The sequence below is a fragment of the Anomaloglossus baeobatrachus genome, chromosome 5, assembly GCF_048569485.1.
Source record: "Anomaloglossus baeobatrachus isolate aAnoBae1 chromosome 5, aAnoBae1.hap1, whole genome shotgun sequence".
Classification (NCBI taxonomy): domain Eukaryota; kingdom Metazoa; phylum Chordata; class Amphibia; order Anura; family Aromobatidae; genus Anomaloglossus; species Anomaloglossus baeobatrachus.
In genome coordinates, this window is record NC_134357.1 from 520,340,645 (window position 1) to 520,355,652 (window position 15,008).

Below are 15,008 nucleotides of genomic sequence, written 5' to 3' on the forward strand. Positions count from 1 at the left end.
CTCAAAGGTGTCCAAAAGGTGACAAACAACTCACAACACAACACAAACACATGGGAAAGTGACAAGGACATGTACTCATGCGAAAACAAAACAGCTGGACAAGGAAAAAGAGGAGGACACACAGATATAGGCATGGCACGCCCTTCTAAAGTCATGTAAAACACCGCAAGGTGACTCCAAGCGGAGTCTCCCTTTTTTCCAAAAATTGGGCCCCACACACCCACCCCTTCAGTGGCAGCAGTTGTGCCCCAGTTGTACACTTCACAGCTAGATTTGCATCAAGCACATTCAAAAATACGCCATTCTTATCCGTCCCCAGGATGACACCGGGGTAGGTAGCAAAGTCTTTCCTGATCCCAGCTCTGTTCATCTTGGCTTCTTTTAAAAACACAGCAAGCAAGGGTTACTCCAAGCGGAGTCTCCCTTTTTTCCAAAAATTGGGCCCCACACACACCCACCCCTTCAGTGGCAGCACTTGGGCCCCAGTTGTACACTTCACAGCTAGATTTGCATCAAGCACATTCAAAAATACGCTATTCTTAACCGTCCCCAGGATGACACCGGGGTAGGTAGCAAAGTCTTTCCTGATCCCAGCTCTGTTCATCTTGGCTTCTTTTAAAAACACAGCAAGCAAGGGTTACTCCAAGCGGAGTCTCCCTTTTTTCCAAAAATTGGGCCACACAGACACCCACCCCATCAGTGGCAGCACTTGGGCCCTAGTTGCAAACAGGATGTTTTGATTTGCATCAAGCACATTCAAAAATACGCTATTCTTAGCCGTCCCCAGGATGACACCGGGGTAGGTAGCAAAGTCTTTGCTGACCCATGACTTGTTCATCTTGGCTTCTTTTAAAAACAATGTAAGCAAGGGTTACTCCAAGCGGAGTCTCCCTTTTTTCCAAAAATTGGGCCACACAGACACCCACCCCATCAGTGGCAGCACTTGGGCCCTAGTTGCAAACAGGATGTTTTGATTTGCATCAAGCACATTCAAAAATACGCTATTCTTAGCCGTCCACAGGATGACACCGGGGTAGGTAGCAAAGTCTTTCCTGATCCCAGCTCTGTTCATCTTGGCTTCTTTTAAAAACACAGCAAGCAAGGGTTACTCCAAGCGGAGTCTCCCTTTTTTCCAAAAATTGGGCCACACAGACACCCACCCCATCAGTGGCAGCACTTGGGCCCTAGTTGCAAACAGGATGTTTTGATTTGCATCAAGCACATTCAAAAATACGCTATTCTTAGCCGTCCCCAGGATGACACCGGGGTAGGTAGCAAAGTCTTTGCTGACCCATGACTTGTTCATCTTGGCTTCTTTTAAAAACAATGTAAGCAAGGGTTACTCCAAGCGGAGTCTCCCTTTTTTCCAAAAATTGGGCCACACAGACACCCACCCCATCAGTGGCAGCACTTGGGCCCTAGTTGCAAACAGGATGTTTTGATTTGCATCAAGCACATTCAAAAATACGCTATTCTTAGCCGTCCACAGGATGACACCGGGGTAGGTAGCAAAGTCTTTCCTGATCCCAGCTCTGTTCATCTTGGCTTCTTTTAAAAACACAGCAAGCAAGGGTTACTCCAAGCGGAGTCTCCCTTTTTTCCAAAAATTGGGCCACACAGACACCCACCCCATCAGTGGCAGCACTTGGGCCCTAGTTGCAAACAGGATGTTTTGATTTGCATCAAGCACATTCAAAAATACGCTATTCTTAGCCGTCCCCAGGATGACACCGGGGTAGGTAGCAAAGTCTTTCCTGATCCCAGCTCTGTTCATCTTGGCTTCTTTTAAAAACACAGCAAGCAAGGGTTACTCCAAGCGGAGTCTCCCTTTTTTCCAAAAATTGGGCCACACAGACACCCACCCCATCAGTGGCAGCACTTGGGCCCTAGTTGCAAACAGGATGTTTTGATTTGCATCAAGCACATTCCAAATCCACAAGCATTTACTCTCCCCAGGATGACACAGGGGTAGTAAATTCCTTCTGGATCCATGACTTGTTCATTTTGATGAACGTCAGTCTGTCCACATTGTCACTGGACAGACGCGTGCGCTTATCTGTCAGCACACACCCAGCAGCACTGAATACACGTTCAGAGACAACGCTGGCAGCTGGACACGACAAAATCTCCAAGGCGTAAGTTGCGAGCTCTGGCCATTTTTGTAGGTTTGAAGCCCAAAAGGAGCAAGGCTCCAGTTGCACAGTCATGGCATCGATGTTCATTTGGAGATACTCCTGTATCATCCTCTCCAGCCGTTGACTATGTGTCAGACTTGTTGTCTCTGGTGGCCTTGCAAAAGAGGGTCTAAAAAAATTATGAAAAGATTCCATAAAATTGCTGTTACCGGCACCAGAAAAGGTCCTACTGGTACGGGTAGACTGTTGAAGATGACGAGACCGTCCCATGTTTGTCAAGTTACAACTGGGAGATTCACTCCCTGCACCTGCACGGTTGTTTGGTGGAAAAGCCGAGCTAAGATCTAGTAACAGCTTCTGCTGATACTCCTGCATACGTGCGTCCCTTTCTATGGCTGGAATTATGTCACAAAATTTGGACTTGTACCGGGGATCTAATAGTGTGGCAATCCAGTAGTCATCATCACTTCTAATTTTGACAATACGACTGTCATGTTGGAGGTAGTGCAACAAAAAGGCACTCATGTGTCTTGCGCAGCCATGCGGACCAAGTCCATGCTGTGTTTGTGGCATAGAGGTGCTACCCGTTCTTTCTTCCTCTGACATCTGACCCCAACCTCTTTCAACTGAAATTTGACCAAGGTCTCCCTCATCCGCTGAGTCTTCCATGTCCATGGACAGTTCGTCCTCCATTTCTTCATGTTCTCCTGCACCTTGCTCAACATTTCGCCTGCTACTATGCGCCCTTGTCGATCCCTGTCCCCCATGGTCCCATGCCTGCTGCGTTGGTGATGATGAACGTCTGGACCTTCGTGATGTTGTTGTCCCTTGCGCATATGAATCCTCCTGTAGTTCCTCCCCTTCATGTTGTCCCACCCCCTGACTCCGAATAGTGTTTAGCGTGTGCTCCAGCATGTAAATGACTGGAATCGTCATGCTGATAATGGCATTGTCAGCGCTAAACATATTCGTCGCCATGTCGAAACTGTGCAGAAGGGTGCATAGGTCCTTGATCTGAGACCACTCCATCAGGGTGATCTGCCCCACCTCTGCATCTCGTTGGCCCAGGCTATACGTCATGACGTATTGCACCAGGGCTCTGCGGTGCTGCCACAGTCGCTGTAACATGTGGAGAGTTGAATTCCAGCGTGTCGCCACATCGCATTTCAGGCGATGAACCGGCAGGCCGAAAGACTTCTGGAGCGATGCAAGTCGCTCTGCTGCGGCGCTTGAACGGCGGAAGTGAGCTGACAGTTTTCGTGCCCTGTTCAGAAGGCCATCTAGGCCGGGATAGTGTGTTAAAAATTGCTGCACGACAAGGTTCAACACGTGAGCCATACAAGGTACGTGTGTCACCTTGCCCAGGCGAAGTGCCGCACCCAGGTTTGCAGCATTGTCGCACACGGCCTTACCAGGCTGCAGTTTGAGTGGAGACAACCATTTATTAAACTCGGACCGCAAAGCTGACCACAACTCCTCAGCTGTGTGACTCTTATTACCAAGACATGTCAAGCTAAAGACCGCCTGATGCCGTTGCGCTCTGCTGCCAGCATAGTAATGAGGGGTGCGTGATTCCTTCTGCGCAGTGAGAACGCTGGTGGCCTGACCAGGCAGGCTTGGGGCGGAGGTGGAGGACCCAGATGAGGTGGAGGATGCAGAAGCAGTGGCGGAACTTGGACAGACAGAGGATTGACACACAAGTCGTGGGGACGGCAAGACTTGTGCAGCAGACCCTTCACCATCTATCACCATAGTTACCCAGTGCCCAGTCAGCGACATGTAACGTCCCTGTCCATGCTTACTGGTCCAAGTATCGGTGGTGAAATGCACCCGTTCACACACAGAGTTTCTCAAGGAAGCGGTGATGTTGTGTGCGACATGCTGGTGTAGCGCGGGCACACCTTTCTTAGAGAAGTAGTGGCGACTAGGCATCTGGTACTGGGGCACAGCGACAGACATAAGGTCTCTAAAATCCTGTGTGTCCACTAGGCGGAAAGGCAGCATTTCGGTAGCCAACAGCTTACAGAGGGATAGAGTCAACCTCTTAGCTTTGTCATGGGTCGGAGGAAGTGGCCTTTTATTTGACCACATCTGAGGGACAGAGATCTGGCTGCTGTGTGTAGACGGTGTTGAGTAGGGTGTCCCTGGAAAAATGCAGGTTTGTGAGGAAAGTGCAGGCGGAGACATGATGTTGCCTTCATCCAACGTTGGTGCTATCGATGTCTGAGAGAGCTGTACACACTCACTTGTTTCCCCTTCCAAACCAACTGACGACCTTACAAGCAAACTGCCTGTTGCGGTTACAGTGGTGGAAGTTTTGCGTGGAAAAACAGGTGTGGCAGCTGTCCCCACAGTCCTAGAAGATGAAGAGCGCGCGGATGCAGTGGAAGGGGCGGGCGGTGGATGGTTCGCTCCGCTAGGCCGCATTGCAGCACGGTGAGCTTCCCACCGGGACTTATGATATTTATTCATGTGACGATTCATGGAAGAAGTTGTCAAACTGCTGAGCTTTTGACCTCTACTAAGAGAATCATGACAAATGTTACATATCACATGAGTTGGGCGATCTTTTTCGATGTGAAAAAAGGACCAGGCTAGGCAAGGCTTAGAGGCCATGCGACCTGTTGATCCACCCCGAATAATGCTCATAGGCAGAGTGGTGGCTGAGGATGCAGTTGTAGACGTGCTACCAGTGCTCCGACTCTGTCCAGGAAGGCGCAAGGTAACTTCGTCGTCGGTTGCATCCTCCTCCACCGCCTCTGTTGACCTCCTCGAGTGCCTGACTGGGGGTTGACAGTAGGTGGGATCTAGAACGTCATCATCAATTGTTGTGTTTGCACTCCCCTCCCCCTCAGACCGAGCCTCTTCTTGCCCTGACGGAATATTTAAGTTGTCATCCCAATCGGGTATCTGCGTCTCATCTTCATCAGTATGTTCCTCATTGTCTATAACCACAGGTGTTACAGTTTGTGACAAAGGGTCAACATTATGCTCAGAAACTTGGTCCTCACGGCCTGAATCTGAGTCACAAAGGTTCTGGGCATCACTGCAGACCATTTCCTGTTCTGTACTCACTGTAGCTTGGGAGCAGACCTCTGATTCCCAGGCTATAGTGTGACTGAACAGCTCTGCAGACTCAGCCATCTCAGTTCCACCATACTGTGCAGGGCTGATGGAGACTTCAGAGCTGGGAGAAATCAAGTGTGATTGGGATGACAACTCAGAGGACTGGTGTTTTTTGGATGCGGTACTTGAAGTGGCTGAGAGGGCACTTGTTGGACCACTTGAGATCCATTCAAGCATTTTCCTTTTTTGCCCATCATCTACCTTTCTTCCTGTTGTTCGTGTCCGTAAAAAAGGGAGCACATCGGATTGTCCACGGTAAGTAGTAGACATCTTACTTTTGCTGGTAGATGGTCTATCTTCAGCAGATGATAATGGAGCTTTGCCACCTTCCCCACGGACAAAACCTTTTTTGCCTTTTCCACCACGCCTCTTCCCCTTTCCACCAGCATCTGTCATTTTGCCACTCATGTTGATTGCGACAAGATTGTGGACTGAAAATGTGGTAGTAAAAATTGAGAGGTGGTGAAGATTGCAGTGGTGGTCTAGCTTTATTAACAGCAGAATAATAAAGAATAAATATCCCTGACAATGCAACTTAGTTATAATTAGTTGGAGTGTGCAACGCAGGCAGACGTGCTGCAAATGTCTTTGCACTAGTGGGACTATAGCAAAGTCCAATAGCCACGTATAGGATGCCACTAGGTACACTGAGTGTTTGCTAGTATAATGGCTTGGTTAGAATGAGTTGTAGTGTGCAACGCAGGCAGACGCGCTCTGCAAATGTCTTTGCACTAGTGGGACTATAGCAAAGTCCAATAGCCACGTATAGGATGCCACTAGGTACACTGAGTGTTTGCTAGTATAATGGCTTGGTTAGAATGAGTTGTAGTGTGCAACGCAGGCAGACGCGCTCTGCAAATGTCTTTGCACTAGTGGGACTATAGCAAAGTCCAATAGCCACGTATAGGATGCCACTAGGTACACTGAGTGTTTGCTAGTATAATGGCTTGGTTAGAATGAGTTGTAGTGTGCAACGCAGGCAGACGCGCTCTGCAAATGTCTTTGCACTAGTGGGACTATAGCAAAGTCCAATAGCCACGTATAGGATGCCACTAGGTACACTGAGTGTTTGCTAGTATAATGGCTTGGTTAGAATGAGTTGTAGTGTGCAACGCAGGCAGACGCGCTCTGCAAATGTCTTTGCACTAGTGGGACTATAGCAAAGTCCAATAGCCACGTATAGGATGCCACTAGGTACACTGAGTGTTTGCTAGTATAATGGCTTGGTTAGAATGAGTTGTAGTGTGCAACGCAGGCAGACGCGCTCTGCAAATGTCTTTGCACTAGTGGGACTATAGCAAAGTCCAATAGCCACGTATAGGATGCCACTAGGTACACTGAGTGTTTGCTAGTATAATGGCTTGGTTAGAATGAGTTGTAGTGTGCAACGCAGGCAGACGCGCTCTGCAAATGTCTTTGCACTAGTGGGACTATAGCAAAGTCCAATAGCCACGTATAGGATGCCACTAGGTACACTGAGTGTTTGCTAGTATAATGGCTTGGTTAGAATGAGTTGTAGTGTGCAACGCAGGCAGACGCGCTCTGCAAATGTCTTTGCACTAGTGGGACTATAGCAAAGTCCAATAGCCACGTATAGGATGCCACTAGGTACACTGAGTGTTTGCTAGTATAATGGCTTGGTTAGAATGAGTTGTAGTGTGCAACGCAGGCAGACGCGCTCTGCAAATGTCTTTGCACTAGTGGGACTATAGCAAAGTCCAATAGCCACGTATAGGATGCCACTAGGTACACTGAGTGTTTGCTAGTATAATGGCTTGGTTAGAATGAGTTGTAGTGTGCAACGCAGGCAGACGCGCTCTGCAAATGTCTTTGCACTAGTGGGACTATAGCAAAGTCCAATAGCCACGTATAGGATGCCACTAGGTACACTGAGTGTTTGCTAGTATAATGGCTTGGTTAGAATGAGTTGTAGTGTGCAACGCAGGCAGACGCGCTCTGCAAATGTCTTTGCACTAGTGGGACTATAGCAAAGTCCAATAGCCACGTATAGGATGCCACTAGGTACACTGAGTGTTTGCTAGTATAATGGCTTGGTTAGAATGAGTTGTAGTGTGCAACGCAGGCAGACGCGCTCTGCAAATGTCTTTGCACTAGTGGGACTATAGCAAAGTCCAATAGCCACGTATAGGATGCCACTAGGTACACTGAGTGTTTGCTAGTATAATGGCTTGGTTAGAATGAGTTGTAGTGTGCAACGCAGGCAGACGCGCTCTGCAAATGTCTTTGCACTAGTGGGACTATAGCAAAGTCCAATAGCCACGTATAGGATGCCACTAGGTACACTGAGTGTTTGCTAGTATAATGGCTTGGTTAGAATGAGTTGTAGTGTGCAACGCAGGCAGACGCGCTCTGCAAATGTCTTTGCACTAGTGGGACTATAGCAAAGTCCAATAGCCACGTATAGGATGCCACTAGGTACACTGAGTGTTTGCTAGTATAATGGCTTGGTTAGAATGAGTTGTAGTGTGCAACGCAGGCAGACGCGCTCTGCAAATGTCTTTGCACTAGTGGGACTATAGCAAAGTCCAATAGCCACGTATAGGATGCCACTAGGTACACTGAGTGTTTGCTAGTATAATGGCTTGGTTAGAATGAGTTGTAGTGTGCAACGCAGGCAGACGCGCTCTGCAAATGTCTTTGCACTAGTGGGACTATAGCAAAGTCCAATAGCCACGTATAGGATGCCACTAGGTACACTGAGTGTTTGCTAGTATAATGGCTTGGTTAGAATGAGTTGTAGTGTGCAACGCAGGCAGACGCGCTCTGCAAATGTCTTTGCACTAGTGGGACTATAGCAAAGTCCAATAGCCACGTATAGGATGCCACTAGGTACACTGAGTGTTTGCTAGTATAATGGCTTGGTTAGAATGAGTTGTAGTGTGCAACGCAGGCAGACGCGCTCTGCAAATGTCTTTGCACTAGTGGGACTATAGCAAAGTCCAATAGCCACGTATAGGATGCCACTAGGTACACTGAGTGTTTGCTAGTATAATGGCTTGGTTAGAATGAGTTGTAGTGTGCAACGCAGGCAGACGCGCTCTGAAAATGTCTTTGCACTAGTGGGACTATAGCAAAGTCCAATAGCCACGTATAGGATGCCACTAGGTACACTGAGTGTTTGCTAGTATAATGGCTTGGTTAGAATGAGTTGTAGTGTGCAACGCAGGCAGACGCGCTCTGCAAATGTCTTTGCACTAGTGGGACTATAGCAAAGTCCAATAGCCACGTATAGGATGCCACTAGGTACACTGAGTGTTTGCTAGTATAATGGCTTGGTTAGAATGAGTTGTAGTGTGCAACGCAGGCAGACGCGCTCTGCAAATGTCTTTGCACTAGTGGGACTATAGCAAAGTCCAATAGCCACGTATAGGATGCCACTAGGTACACTGAGTGTTTGCTAGTATAATGGCTTGGTTAGAATGAGTTGTAGTGTGCAACGCAGGCAGACGCGCTCTGAAAATGTCTTTGCACTAGTGGGACTATAGCAAAGTCCAATAGCCACGTATAGGATGCCACTAGGTACACTGAGTGTTTGCTAGTATAATGGCTTGGTTAGAATGAGTTGTAGTGTGCAACGCAGGCAGACGCGCTCTGCAAATGTCTTTGCACTAGTGGGACTATAGCAAAGTCCAATAGCCACGTATAGGATGCCACTAGGTACACTGAGTGTTTGCTAGTATAATGGCTTGGTTAGAATGAGTTGTAGTGTGCAACGCAGGCAGACGCGCTCTGCAAATGTCTTTGCACTAGTGGGACTATAGCAAAGTCCAATAGCCACGTATAGGATGCCACTAGGTACACTGAGTGTTTGCTAGTATAATGGCTTGGTTAGAATGAGTTGTAGTGTGCAACGCAGGCAGACGCGCTCTGCAAATGTCTTTGCACTAGTGGGACTATAGCAAAGTCCAATAGCCACGTATAGGATGCCACTAGGTACACTGAGTGTTTGCTAGTATAATGGCTTGGTTAGAATGAGTTGTAGTGTGCAACGCAGGCAGACGCGCTCTGCAAATGTCTTTGCACTAGTGGGACTATAGCAAAGTCCAATAGCCACGTATAGGATGCCACTAGGTACACTGAGTGTTTGCTAGTATAATGGCTTGGTTAGAATGAGTTGTAGTGTGCAACGCAGGCAGACGCGCTCTGCAAATGTCTTTGCACTAGTGGGACTATAGCAAAGTCCAATAGCCACGTATAGGATGCCACTAGGTACACTGAGTGTTTGCTAGTATAATGGCTTGGTTAGAATGAGTTGTAGTGTGCAACGCAGGCAGACGCGCTCTGCAAATGTCTTTGCACTAGTGGGACTATAGCAAAGTCCAATAGCCACGTATAGGATGCCACTAGGTACACTGAGTGTTTGCTAGTATAATGGCTTGGTTAGAATGAGTTGTAGTGTGCAACGCAGGCAGACGCGCTCTGCAAATGTCTTTGCACTAGTGGGACTATAGCAAAGTCCAATAGCCACGTATAGGATGCCACTAGGTACACTGAGTGTTTGCTAGTATAATGGCTTGGTTAGAATGAGTTGTAGTGTGCAACGCAGGCAGACGCGCTCTGCAAATGTCTTTGCACTAGTGGGACTATAGCAAAGTCCAATAGCCACGTATAGGATGCCACTAGGTACACTGAGTGTTTGCTAGTATAATGGCTTGGTTAGAATGAGTTGTAGTGTGCAACGCAGGCAGACGCGCTCTGCAAATGTCTTTGCACTAGTGGGACTATAGCAAAGTCCAATAGCCACGTATAGGATGCCACTAGGTACACTGAGTGTTTGCTAGTATAATGGCTTGGTTAGAATGAGTTGTAGTGTGCAACGCAGGCAGACGCGCTCTGAAAATGTCTTTGCACTAGTGGGACTATAGCAAAGTCCAATAGCCACGTATAGGATGCCACTAGGTACACTGAGTGTTTGCTAGTATAATGGCTTGGTTAGAATGAGTTGTAGTGTGCAACGCAGGCAGACGCGCTCTGCAAATGTCTTTGCACTAGTGGGACTATAGCAAAGTCCAATAGCCACGTATAGGATGCCACTAGGTACACTGAGTGTTTGCTAGTATAATGGCTTGGTTAGAATGAGTTGTAGTGTGCAACGCAGGCAGACGCGCTCTGCAAATGTCTTTGCACTAGTGGGACTATAGCAAAGTCCAATAGCCACGTATAGGATGCCACTAGGTACACTGAGTGTTTGCTAGTATAATGGCTTGGTTAGAATGAGTTGTAGTGTGCAATGCAGGCAGACGCGCTCTGCAAATGTCTTTGCACTAGTGGGACTATAGCAAAGTCCAATAGCCACGTATAGGATGCCACTAGGTACACTGAGTGTTTGCTAGTATAATGGCTTAGTTATCAGTTGGAGTGTGCAGAGGACAAGAGGGTACAGTGGCAGGATTGTGGTGCTCTGGGTAGAGGAATGGAAGACTGCCTTTCTATTCCCTCCTAATGGTGAAATGCAGGTAGGAAATCCCTGACCTGGGCTACACAGACGCTGTTGCTGTTTGCAGGACCTGTCACCTATGGCTCTCTGACCCTGCCGGTTGGAGCCCTTAAAAGGACTGCTATAAAGTGCTCTCCCTAAGCTGTCTAACGCTGTGTATGCAGCGCATACAGCTGTATCGGCTATAGGACTCAGGAAGACGGAGCTGCGACAGTGATGTCTGACACCAAAGACGCAGAAGGCAGATAATGGCGTCCGTGAAGAAAATGTCCGGTTTTATAATGCAGGGACATGTGACATGCAGATCCTATCACACATGCCGTTGCTTCTCTGGCTCAAAGTCCACTTAGCTGTGTGTGTGTCTGGGATTGGCTGACATGCTGGCCCGCCCCACAAGACGCGCGCGCTTAGGGAAGGAAGACAAGAAAAAAAAAAAAAAAAAATGGCGATCGCCATTATAGAAACAGCAGTGATCTGAAGGCGCTGTTCACGCACACTATACACTGAAATGTGATAATAGTTTGATTCACAGAGTGACTTACACTATTACAGCAGAAACCAAGCTATGATTTAGCTGTTTTTTGGCTGCTAGAACCGTTCTCGAACGTTTCTAGAACTACCGAGCTTTTGCAAAAAGCTCGAGTTCTAGTTCGATCTAGAACATGCCCCAAAATCACTCGAGCCGCGAACTGGAGAACCACGAACCACGAACCGCGCTCAACTCTAATTAGAACATGCTTTCCACGTTCCCTATGACCCACAAAGTAGTGGGAAGGTGGAACGCTTTAACGGTACTCTTAAATTAAAGTGCATGGAGGAAACACACTTGTCCTGGGTAGATTGCTTGCCCATCACATTGCTTTCAGTGAGAACTGCCAGAGGAGGTATAAAGAAGCTGTCCCCATATGAATTAATGTTTGGTAGTATTCCTGAGACAGAATTATATTTCCCACAGCAATTGCAGGCCTCGTATGCTTTTCTCACTGAATATGTCGCTGAGTTGCACAAACATCTGACTGTTACTCATAACTGTGTTCTTTCCTCCATCCCAGACCCCATGTTTATAAGCGGCACACACACCGGCACCAGGTGACTGGGTCGTGGTCAAGAGACACATAAAGAGACCATTGGAGCCTAGATCCAGGGAGCCATTCTAAGTAATGCTAACCACTGCCACTTCTGTCAAGATCCAAGGCAAAGATACAAAGATAACCACTCTGCCTTTTGGATTATGCTGATGGCAACTGTACCTCTTGTCCCATCAATGAGGCACTAAAAGAGGACTGTGATAACAAACTGCTAAAGCATCACCAAGTTCTGTTCCAAGATATGGACTCTAAAGCACTAAGAACTGTTGGATATGCACTCCGAGCCCAATATCTTCTAATTCTATGCCATATCTTGCAGATCCCCTGACCCTATATGAGGACTATAAGTTACGCCTGTGATGCTCACACTCTTAGGACTGGAAAAACTGTGAGAGTACTTCAATTACTCGTGATTATTTGTAATGATAGTTGTTTCCAGAAAAGTGACCAAGGATGTTTTGAGCAATAGTGAACTGTGGTTTACACACTCTGTGTAGACTTGTGAACAACTTTACCTAAACATTCCCTATATAACCGAGCTGCAGACAAATGTCTCTGACAATTTGGTTCTCAGGTATCACTGGGTGGCTGATGGGCATTCTACAGATGGGAATGTTGGTACTATTAGTGTATGTAGCTGCAAGAATTGGTATATTTGTTGTGACAACATTAGGTAAAGAGACTCGTAAGATCAAACATCACAGGCCGTCAGTTAACACATCTGCAAAACATCAAAGTGCTCCCTTGGTAAACATATATGATGAAGTTTACAAACAAGATATCTATCGGTGAACGGGTTTGGCCCCTTCATGCTGTCTCAGCATGGGGATATAGCTGGTGGATAAATTGTCTGTAAATAATAAAAAGGGAGGAATTGTTATGGTTAATATTTTATATTAGGTTAGATTATCATTTAAGCAATTTATATATAAATATATCTTTGATAATTTTGTACTTTTATATTAGCTTCATAAGTGTTATTCATAAAAGCAATAACACAGGGTGTACTCTTTGTTATAAAGATGCTTTTAGTCTCAAAGGTCTTTGTTAATGAATGTCCAGAAAACTGGACAGAACTAGACTTAGGAATGCAGCCGATCCATCATTTACGATCTTGTTTTTGTCAACCTATATACCCATTTAAGGTAATCTATTAGGTCATGCCCCTTTCTTTGTGACAGTAATAAAACTAGTGTCTTGGGCATCTGAGATTTCAGACAAAGCCTGGTACACGGACATTAACTGTGTGTTCGTGTGTTTGTCTCCGATGCATCGCTATTAATTGGACCAACACTGGCAGATCTGGAGATCACTTTGTATCTCACCCTAAATTAGCTCTCCCGAGAACAGTGGTTTCCACGACACAACCAAGGATAACCAAGAAATTCCCCAGATCTTAATTCCATTGAGAACCTGTGGACAATCCTCAAAAAACAGATGACAAACAAAAACACAGAAATTGTAATCAACTCCAAGCAATGATTAGGGAAAAATGGGTCATCAGTCACGATTTGGCCCCGAAGCAGATTTCCAGCTGTCATAGCGAAAAAAAAGCTTCAACACTGTAAATATTAAAAGTTTACATAAACTTGATGTACTTGTTATTAAAAGTTTTAAATCCTATGAGATGAAGATAATTGTACTTCAGTAGCCGTAGAAAGATCTGACTAAAAGATCTAAAACCACTAAAGCAGCAAATGTGAAAAACAAAATTCGCGTCCGTCTGAAAACTTTTGGCAACAACTGTACATGTAAATTTTCAGGAAAATATTCCCAGCACCATTATTCTACATCATTTCGCCAACCTGAAATGTTGATACCTGACATGACGAGTACATGGATTCCTGCTGCTTGTGCCAAATTCTGATCATCCCATTAACATGGTGCAACAGAAATCTGGATTCATCAAAACAGTCATTGTTTTCCACTAATTAGTAATATTTTTTTCTCTTTTCATCCAAAGTTTTTCCTAACTGTTCCCTTAGGCAGCAATGGTACTGTTCATCTGCTGCTATAGACCATTTGTGCTAAAGAATGACACACTCAGATGCATCAGTTGAACACCAGTGGAATTTTCATTACTGTGCACCACCTGTTCCTCAGAACAATTCTTGATAGCTTGCTTGATGTTTTGTTTATGACTAGAGATGAGCGGACCTACGGAAGTTCAGTTCAGCCGGCCTTCAGATAAAGTTCAGTTTAGGACCTGGACTTGACCTGAACCCCAATGGTAGTCACTAATTGGGCAGTTCGGGACTCCACCCACATACACCCAGCCATGAGCAGAGCACTGTGAGTGGGCGGGGTTTTTCCATTATTTATTTGGTACACACTACATCTGATCACGCTGTTGTTACCCCCAGTGTGAGCCGTTCAAGCACTGAGCTGAGCACAGCGATGCTTGCACGACTGGTTTGCATACGATACTGAGATCACTTAATCTTCCCATTCTAATGTGGATTCACACTGTAAACTGATCACTCTATTTTCTCCTGCACTTCAAGGTCATAAATATAATTTCCATACAGAAAAGTTTTAACTGGGAGATGACAGATGTATCTAATAAACTGACCATTCAGTGTATAATATTGAAGGATAAAACAAGACTGAGCACAAGACCTTCACAGCCGTCTACACATCATAGGGAGATTTCATGACACCTTCTCTTCATCTACCTGATCATCCTGAGAAACATTGAGATTTTCCTGTTTACAGTCCTGTGGAAGAAGAGGACGGGGACATCTCTCTGGTGTTGTCCTCTCACTGGATAGAACTAGAGAAAACACATACAGGGACTGAATTAATTCTTTACATACAGATAATTATAGGCCCTGTATGTTTAGTCCTGTCTATTACCTGGTGATGTGGGGTGCTGGGGAAACTCCATCACGACGTCCTTGTACAGATCTTTGTGTCCTTCTAAATACTCCCACTCCTCCATGGAGAAATAGATGGTGACATCCTCACACCTTATAGGAACCTGACACATACAATGATACCGTTATCCCCCCTATCCCTTCATAGCGTTACTGTATAATGTCCCAGCATTCCCAGCAGTGTCACCTCTCCAGTCAGCAGCTCAATCATCTTGTAGGTGAGTTCTAGGATCTTCTGGTCATTGATGTCCTCATGTATCAGGGGGTGAAGTGGAGGCCCCGTGATTGGGCTCAGGGGTCTTCCCCATGCCTCAGACACAGGGTC

General features: G+C 46.3%; 1 protein-coding gene across 1 annotated transcript in view; it reads right to left on the minus strand.

The window, feature by feature from the left end:
• LOC142312876 (uncharacterized) overlaps positions 1–14,770 on the minus strand; it is a 72,827-nt gene extending 58,057 nt beyond the window's left edge. The window contains 2 exon segments of the mRNA XM_075351860.1: positions 14,483–14,580; positions 14,664–14,770. Coding sequence (XP_075207975.1) covers positions 14,483–14,580; positions 14,664–14,748 — 183 coding nt within the window. The 5' untranslated portion in view covers positions 14,749–14,770.
• Positions 14,771–15,008: the final 238 nt, after the last annotated feature.